The sequence below is a fragment of the Talpa europaea genome (genome assembly GCF_964194135.1).
Source record: "Talpa europaea genome assembly, chromosome: 12".
NCBI lineage: Eukaryota > Metazoa > Chordata > Mammalia > Eulipotyphla > Talpidae > Talpa > Talpa europaea.
In genome coordinates, this window is record NC_140079.1 from 38,910,053 (window position 1) to 38,919,056 (window position 9,004).

At 59.4% G+C, this 9,004-nt stretch overlaps 1 protein-coding gene across 1 annotated transcript; it reads left to right on the top strand.

The window, feature by feature from the left end:
* Positions 1-1,198: 1,198 nt before the first annotated feature.
* Positions 1,199-7,572, top strand: ICAM5 (intercellular adhesion molecule 5; the record flags this gene model as incomplete). The annotated part of the gene is made up of 11 exons (XM_084250453.1): positions 1,199-1,280; positions 2,217-2,486; positions 2,685-3,005; positions 3,218-3,505; positions 3,868-4,122; positions 4,248-4,496; positions 4,992-5,228; positions 5,319-5,597; positions 5,680-5,919; positions 6,325-6,591; positions 7,298-7,572. The coding sequence occupies 11 exons, from the start codon at positions 1,199-1,201 to the stop codon at positions 7,570-7,572; spliced, it is 2,763 nt and encodes a 920-aa protein (XP_084106579.1).
* Between the last annotated feature and the right edge of the window lie 1,432 nt (positions 7,573-9,004).

The following is a 9,004-nucleotide window of genomic DNA, read 5'->3' on the forward strand; positions in this document are numbered from 1 at the left end:
TGGCCGCCAGCCAGGAGCGGTGAAGCCGGGAGGCGAGCGATCGCGAGCCAGAGAGAGCCCTAGGCCCACGTGTTTGGTTTTTTATATCCAACCTGGCTGCCCAACTCCACCCTCAGGTCCCAGCCACCCTCCCCTTGGTGGTGATGGGATTTGTCTTCCCCAATGTCCTGATGGTTTTAGTCTGGAGTGGGGGTGGAGTCCACAAAGCCTGTATGGGATTAACTCAGGACATCACTTCCCCCTAACAGTCCGACCTGTAAAAGCCTGAAGCCCGAATGCGTGGTCCAAAGGGTCACAGCTTGTGCCTTGGTCTGGCGTGGACACAAAACCCCGGCCCCGCTCGGTACCCTGGCAAGGCTCGAGCAGCACCGGGCCACGCCTGTCGCTCGAAAAGAGACTCCAGGGGCGCTCTTCGGCGGCTGCTGCTCACACACGCCAAGTAGACACGTGCCCGCTACAGGCTGGATAAATACAGACCCCGAGACGATCCGACCCTAATTTAGACGCCCGGGAACGCGGCGCGCAGCACACGTGTCTCGGACCAGCAGACACTTTATTTAGTCCCCGCCCCCTCCGTCGCGTGCGGGGGCGGAGCCGGCGAGGAACTCGGGGGGTGCCTGTAACCCTCCGCGACTGGGGTTCAAGAGGGAAAGCCTCTGGCGCTGGAGCTTTGACCGCAGACGGGAGAGAATCAGTAGAGGAGGCAGCGTCACCCTCTCCCCTAGAACTGTCCCTTCCCTATCCTGCAGTTTCCCACCCCACATCAACCCCCGCCCCAAGGGGCGATGGAGGGAGGAGCTCGGACCTCAGCTCTTTATAGCAAATAAGCTAAGCGTGGAGGGGGCTTGAGAAGGGCAAACGAGCCTCCCCGACCTCCGCGCCGCCCACGGTGTGACACGGGAGCTCGCGGCAGCCCCCAGGGGCCTGGGTGGTCAGTGCGCCCTCCGCGTAGCCCCGAGGGTCTCCCGCTCCAGCCGGCAGCCTCAAGGCCGAGAGCCTGGCTCACGCTCGCCCTGCCACCCTCCCCCCCACCCGCCGCCTCTGCCACCGCCCCCTCCTTGGAAACCAAGTTACCAACGTTAAACCAATCCCTGAGCGCAACTCTGCCTCCTCCACACCCCACCCGCCGCGTCGCGCGGTCCTCTAGCCCCTCGGTGCTCGCGTTCCCCTCGCCTCCTGCGCTTCCCCGGCGGCAGCGATGCCAGGGCCCTCTCCAGGGCTGCGTCGGGCGCTGCCCGGCCTCTGGGCTGCCCTGGGTCTGGGGCTCTTCGGCTTCTCAGGTAAGAGCCCGTCCTGGCTCGGGATGGACAGGGCGGGGGCGGAGTTCCCGGACCTGAGAAGCGGTCACGGCGTCGCCCGGCTCCGCCCTCGCCTCTCTCCCACGCTTTTGCCCCCACCTTGAGTCCGGAGCCTTCGCTATTCCTCTTCCTCCCAACATACACTGGAGACCCAGCTTCGACTCCTCACTCGCCCAGGTCTCTACCCTACCCCCTTCGAGATCCTGGGTGCTCTTCCTCACCCAACCTCGCGTCCTGGAAACCCCAAGTCTCTCTTGTCTCCTCCTGGGGTACCGCCTCACGCTCTGATATGCACCATGGTCCATGGACTGGCATCTTCCCCACTCACGGTCCGCGAAGACCCAACCTCCCCAACTGCAGTGACTCAGAGGCGCTGTTCCCGCTCCACCCGGAACCCTGGCAACCGAGTCCCTCGGCTATTCGCGCGGTTCTTTCCGTGAGCCCAGCCTCGTGTTCTCTTTCTGTGTTCTTTACTCGGATTTGGGGTCCTCCTATATCCTTGCTTCAGCCCCATCTCTTTGCCTTCTCTTCAACCTCAGTCTCCCCCTCTCCCCGCGAGAACCCTGAGATCCAGTTCGTTTCCCATCCCCCTACCTGGTGTCTCCTCCCAACATTGCTGTGTGCGTCGAAGACCCCATCTTTCCTCTCATCACCCCATCCCTCCCTCCCCATCCTTTCTCGTGGCTCCATTGGCACTTTGGAGATCAGGGCTTTTTTACTGTTATGTCCGAGGGACACCTGGAGGCTTGGACCCTGGGAGTGTGCCTCCCAAACCTGAGGCCTGAACAGGACGAGGGACTTCTTGAGTTCTTTCCTGGCTGCGCCTCTGCTCATTCCCCGGGATCCCTGACTCGGCATAGGGGCCCTAATATCGCAGGGAGGTAGCATCCCAGGCTGAGCCCTTGTTTCCCTGGGCAGCAGTGGCGCAGGAACCCTTCTGGGCGGAACTGCAGCCCCGCGTGGCGCTCGTGGAGCGCGGGGGCTCTCTGTGGCTGAATTGCAGCACCAACTGCCCACGGCCAGAGCGCGGTGGCCTGGAGACCTCGCTGCGCCGGAATGGAACACAGAGGGGTTTGCGCTGGCTGGCACGGCAGCTGGTGGACATCCGCGAGCCAGAGACCCAGCCCGTCTGCTTCTTCCGCTGCGCGCGGCGAACACTGCAGGCGCGTGGGCTCATCCGCACTTTTCGTGAGTTCTCTGAGGCCACGCTCATAGTCCACTATTTTCCCTCCCTTCCAGACACCGCCCCCTGGGTGACAGTCCACCTCTTCAAAGCCCACCCTCTGAATCCCCACATCCTTTCCCCTTGACCCCTGGAGTCCACACCACATCCCCCTGAATCCGGTAGTTTCCAAGAGCCATGGTACCTCCCTCACTCCCTTGCAGAGCGTCCGGATCGCGTAGAGCTGATGCCGCTGCCTACCTGGCAGCCTGTGGGCGAGAACTTCACCCTCAGTTGTAGGGTACCTGGCGCTGGGCCTCGTGGGAGCCTCACACTGACCTTACTTCGGGGGGGCCAGGAGCTGATCCGCCGCAGCTTTGCAGGAGAGCCACCCCGAGCGCGGGGCGCAGTGCTCACAGCCACGGTATTGGCGCGGAGGGAGGATCATAAGGCCAATTTCTCATGCCGCGCGGAGCTGGACCTGCGGCCTCATGGTCTGGGACTGTTTGAAAATAGCTCGGCTCCCAGAGAGCTCCGAACCTTCGGTAAGTGGGTGCGGGGGAAGAGGATCAAGAAAGGTCGGGTTGGTGTTTAAGAAGTTTGGAGGCAGAGAAATCCGAATTCGAATCCTTCCTCCAATGGTCACCAGCTGAAATTTGTTTTCCTCTCTGCCTTTCGGAGATAAGATGTTGCATGTAAAGTGCGCAGTACACATTGAGTGTTCAATAAATCAACTCAAGCTCTGTGCAACTCCCAGCCCTGTCTCCGGATCCTCCGCGCCTCTCGGTCCCCCGGCTCTTGGAAGTGGACCTCGAGAGACCCGTGAGCTGCACTCTGGATGGGCTGTTTCCAGCCTCGGAGGCTCAGGTCTACCTGGCGCTGGGGGGCCAGAGGTTGCGTCCCGATGTCACCGTCGATGGGGATGTCTTGACGGCCACGGCCACAGCGAGGGCGAGCGCAGCGCAAGAGGGCCCCAGGGACCTGGTCTGCAGCGTGACCCTGGGGGGCAAGAGCCGCGAGGCCCGAGAGAACCTGACTGTCTATAGTAAGAAGGAGCGAAGCGGGACCGCCGCGGCTCGGGGCCCGGGGCGGCGGCGCGCGGGGGCGGGGCAGGTGGCGGGCGGGGCCTCGGAAGGAACAGGCGTGGCCCGCGAGGCCTGAAGGACTGGGACGGAGCACCTGGAGGGGCAGAGTCTGAGACTCCCTAAGGGAAAGAGTCACAGACCCAGAGGACCCCTAGAGACGACCGCCGTGGAGGGCGGGACTAGCAGGGCGGGGCTGAGGGACTGGAGGAGCGGCGTGCAGAGCCCCGTTGGGCGGCGGCCTGAGGGTTCGAGCCGTAGAGGGCAGGCTTGACTCGCAGGAGGGGCGCGGTCAGTGGACTCCTGGCCAATGCCCCACCCCCAGGCTTTCCAGCCCCGTACTTGACCCTGAGCGACCCCAGCGTCCCCGAGGGGAAAACGGTGACAGTAACGTGCGCAGCAGGGGCTGAAGCCCTGGTCACACTGGACGGAGTTCCAGCCGCGGCCCTCGGGCAGCCCGTCCAGCTCCAGCTAAACGCCACAGAGCACGACGACAGGCGCAGCTTCTTCTGTGATGCCACCCTCGAGGTGGACGGGGAGACCCTGAGCAAGAATAAGAGTGCCGAGCTGCACGTGCTGTGTGAGTTGACCTTTAACCTTTCTCGTGAATTCCAGGACTTATTCTGTTGCTGGCATGTCGTGGAGGTAGGGCCTTTCCTTCCAGTTCACGTTTACCCTCTCTTTATCCTATACCTCTATCCGTAGACGCCCCTCGGCTGGACGATTCGGATTGTCCCAGGAGCTGGACATGGCCAGAGGGCCCAGAGCAGACGCTGCACTGTGAGGCCCGCGGAAACCCAGCGCCGTCGGTGCACTGCGCTCGGCCTGACGGCGGGGCTGTGCTGGCGCTGGGCCTGCTGGGCCCGGTTACTCGCGCGCTTGCTGGCACTTACCAGTGCACAGCCGCCAACATCCAGGGCGAAACTGTAAAGGAGGTGACGCTTACGGTGGAATGTGAGTGGATTGCGCCCGGCGCATCTGTTTGGGTCTTAGGGTCTAGGAGTGGTTAGCTTCGTGGGGAGAGTAGGAACTGGGTCTGAGGTGTCTCTTTTGGAGGGATTTTGGGAAAGGGAAGAGCCCCGGTGAGCGGGATTCCGAGAGCTTGGAGAAGGCGGGGAAGAGGTAGGCGTTTCCATATGGGTCGGGGGCGTGGCTTTGGGCGGGGAATTCTAAGTCATCTAATAATTTTCAGGTCAGACTGGGAAGGGACCTGTGGACGCTTAGTAGGAATCAAGAAAAAAAAAAGCGTCCTTCGGGGCTTATAAAGCCCCAAACAATGCCCACGGCTTGACTGCATGAAACATCTTTGGTTTCACGTCCCACTGCTGGGCAGAGCCTGTCCCCTTCCCGGGGAAACTTTTTTTTTTTTTTCCCCTGGGACTGAAAAACGGATTTAGGGACATTAGACCAGCCCCCAAGTCCTGAACCCAACAACACTCTCCCCTCCAGACGCGCCAGCGCTGGACAGCGTGGGCTGCCCAGAACGCATTACGTGGCTGGAAGGAACAGAGGCCTCGCTGAGCTGTGTAGCGCAGGGCTTCCCGCCGCCCAATGTGAGCTGTACGCGCTCTGGGGAGGTCATCGAGGGTCTGCTGCGTGTGGCCCGACAGCACGCGGGCATTTACCGCTGCGAAGCGACCAATGCTCAAGGCTCTGCAGTCAAAAATGTAGCTGTCACAGTGGAATGTGAGTGGGGAAAATACGGGGCAAGATGCAATATATCAGAACCCTAGACTGACTTCCAATCCCTGTGTGACCCCCCCCCCTGCTTCCCAGATGGACCCAGTTTTGAGGAACCGAGTTGCCCCAGCAATTGGACATGGGTAGAAGGGTCTGGACAGCTGTTTTCCTGTGAGGTGGATGGGAAACCGGAACCAATTGTGGAGTGCATCGGCTCTGGGGGCATCAGTGAGGGGGTGCTCCTGCCACTTGCATCCCCAGACCCTAGTTCCAGAGCCCCCAGCATCTCTAGTGATCTGGCACCTGGTATCTACATCTGCAACGCCACCAATCTGCATGGCTCCATGGTCAAGATGGTAGCCGTGAGCTCGGAGTGTGAGCGGGGCCCAGGCGGGTGCGGAGTAGGGGGTTCGGGTTCCAGGTCTCTCCCTGACCTCTTCCCATGGCTGCTTTGCAGCGCCACCGCAAATGGATGAGTCCACTTGCCCAAGTCACCAGACGTGGCTAGAAGGAACCGAGTCTGCAAGGCTGACCTGCACAGCCCGGGGTCGCCCCTCCCCACAAGTGCTCTGCTCCCGAGAGGGAGCATCCGGGCCTCAGCAACTGCGAGTGTCCCGAGAGGATGCGGGCACCTACCGCTGCTTGGCCACCAATGCCCATGGCACAGACGCCCGGACCGTCACCGTGGGCGTGGAATGTGAGTGGGAGCAGTACCAGATTGAGGGCACTTAGTCCCCAAAACAGTGACTTCAGCGGTGGGATTGTCCGCGGGAGTTCGAGGGCACCTCCCTCAGTCCAATTCTGGGGCTAGGGAATTCCAGCCTAAACCTGAGGACGATGGAAACTCTAGGAAACAGAATTCACGCCCCCCTCAAATGCGGGGTCAGAAGGGCATTGCTACAGATGCCTACATCCCATTCAGGGAGCAGAGCTCAGGGTTTAGTCCCTAGACACAGGTTGCAGGGGGTACTGGTCCTGATGGGGAGCGGGGAGAATCCTCACCTACCCTTCTGAGAGGAGGGACAGCCTCAGCTTGTTGTGGGCAGAAGGAGGACACTTGGTCAGCGGTTGGGCGCACTCCTCCAATTTCCTATCCCTGCAGACCGGCCTGTGGTGGCTGAGCTGGCCGCCTCTCCCCCGGGAGGAGTGCGGCCAGGAGGGAACTTCACGTTAACCTGCCGTGCAGAGGCATGGCCCCCAGCCCAGATCAGCTGGCGCGCCCCCCCGGGGGCACCCAACATCGGCCTGTCCAGCAACAATAGCACGCTGAGCGTGGCGGGAGCCCTGGGCAGCCATGGCGGCGAGTATGAGTGCGCAGCCACCAACGCACACGGGCGCCATGCGCGGCGCATAACCGTACGCGTGGCTGGTAAGTGGCAGCCAGAGGAGGGCGGGGCGAGGGATCTGTAGAGGGGCGTGACCTTGACGCTTGGGGGCTTGACCCGCCCCCTACCTCCTTCTCAGCCCCCACCCAAGAGACTGAGGTAGGTCAGGGTAGAATCCAGGGAGCCTTGACTTGGGGGCAGGGGTGTATGGCTGTTGCTGGGAGGTTGGGGGTAGGAGGTGCAGGGAGATGTCTGGAACTCAAGGGGCGGGGCCCTTCAGGGCTGTGACTGCTGCGGGGAGGACATACTTGGAGTGGGCGCTGCATGATGGAGACTTGAACCAGTTCACCTTCTGTGTCGCCATAGGAAAGGGGGGTTGGCGAGGGACCAGGGAAGAGCATGCGGGTCTACTTCGCGTAGAAGGTTGGAGTATTTCCGGGGTAGAGGAATGATCCATTCCTCCAACACTCTTCCTTTTGGGGTTGCCTTGTTTGACTTGTGGGCTTATATCCGCATGTGCTGAGGTGACATGTAAAGCATGTCTGGAGTCGCATCAGCATGGGCAGGCTTTACTGGGATTTCTCCTGTCCCCTAAAGTGGGGCTGTGAGTTCCCTTGGGGCTTCCAGCCAGGCAGGGCAGACGGACCTCATGCTTATGGGAGGGGTACGGAAATGGCTCAGGTGTGGCATCATCAATCGGGATTAGGGGAACCCTGAGCTCCAACTTTTTTGAGGGTCTCCACCCCGCAGGTCCGTGGCTGTGGGTCGCAGTGGGCGGCGCGGCAGGGGGCGCTGTGCTGCTGGCCGCGGGGGCCGGCCTGGCCTTCTACGTGCAGTCTACAGCCTGCAAGAAGGGCGAGTATAACGTGCAGGAGGCCGAGAGCTCCGGCGAAGCCGTGTGTCTCAATGGCGCGGGGGGTGGCGCCGGCGGGGGCACAGGAACCGAAAGTGTAACCGAGGCAGCCGGCAACACAGAGGCGCCTTCAGGGGGCGAGGTCTTCACCATCCAGCTGACATCCGCGTGAGCCCAATCCCCTCTCCCCGCAGGCCGGGGCATGCCCCCAAGACGCACATGGGGGCTTATTGTTTATTTATTCATTTATTTATTCAACTCCAGGGGCTCACCCCAATTTTCTACCCACCCCAATAAAATTTTTATAAAGGACTCAGGGTCTGTCTGCTTCAGCCTGTGCTATGTGGAAGAAGTCCAGGAATCAAATCCCATTGCCACCGGTCATTCATTTAAAATTTGTTTTATTTTTGAGGGCCTACTGTGTGTCAGCCAGTCTGTCTGAACTATCTTTTCACTGGAGCATGTCTCTGTGCCAGGCTAGGTTTCCTGCTCTCACCGGGCCTTGAGCTGGGTGTGGGGACAATTGGATTCTTCCTCCCTCTCCCTGCCCTTTATCTCTTCCGCCCAGCACTGCACTCAGGCTAACATTGTGGGTGGGAGCTCTGTGTTTTCCTCAGTTCCTGATTCCTGGAAGAGCTGAAGCTGTTTTCCCAGGAAGGGAGGAACTCTGGGTCTTGGGCTCCTCCCCTAAAGCCTCCCCTAAGATGGATACACCAAGGCAGTGGCTGCAGCTTTGGGTATCAGCCTCCAGCATATTCCTATTAAAGGTTGCACCCCTGTCCCACTCTCAATGTCTCCTCCAACCTGTGTCCATCATTGTGTCTGTTTACCCACAACCTGCCATTCGACTTAGTGTGTCATGATTCAGAACAGCCACAACCCCTTGCACACCCCCGTCCCCCTCATCCCCTTCTCACAGCATATAGAGCATAAGGAGAGAACAGCTGGGCCTCCTATCTCCATCCCCACCCCCTCAAAATCAGGAACACAGAGCCCAGGAAAGAGGAAGCCACCTGGACAGCTCAAGCACCATCAGCCACCTACGCAAACATCAGGAGGAAAGGGCAAGCCAGTGAGGGCCTCCAGGTACTCAAGACAAGTCACAAGCTTGGGGCAACCCCTGCTGTCCCACCTCTAATCACCTCCCTCCACTCCCCCCAGCCTCCTCCAGGTTTTCTGAACTCCACAAAGTCCTGCCTGCCACATGGTCTTTACTCTTCCCACTGTGTCTACCTGGAGTGTCCTCACCTCAAATAGTCCGTGTTAGTCCCTTATCCTCAGGTCTATGCAAACATTACCTCCTCAGAGAAGCATCCCTGAGAACCGTGGCCAAGGTTGCTTCCCAGTTTTTCCTTATAATAATACTTTTCCTTATAGTAGTTATATTATAACATATTATATATTACATGTATATATTATACTACATTATATATAAATATATAGTTATTTGTTATATATTACCACATATATATGTATGTGGTTGGTACATATATATGTAGGTGTATATATATTATAATACAGTTTCCTTATTAATACTTTATTTTCTCTGTAGTACCAATCACCACTTGACATTCTATTGGAAATTTAATTGAATATTTCTTTAC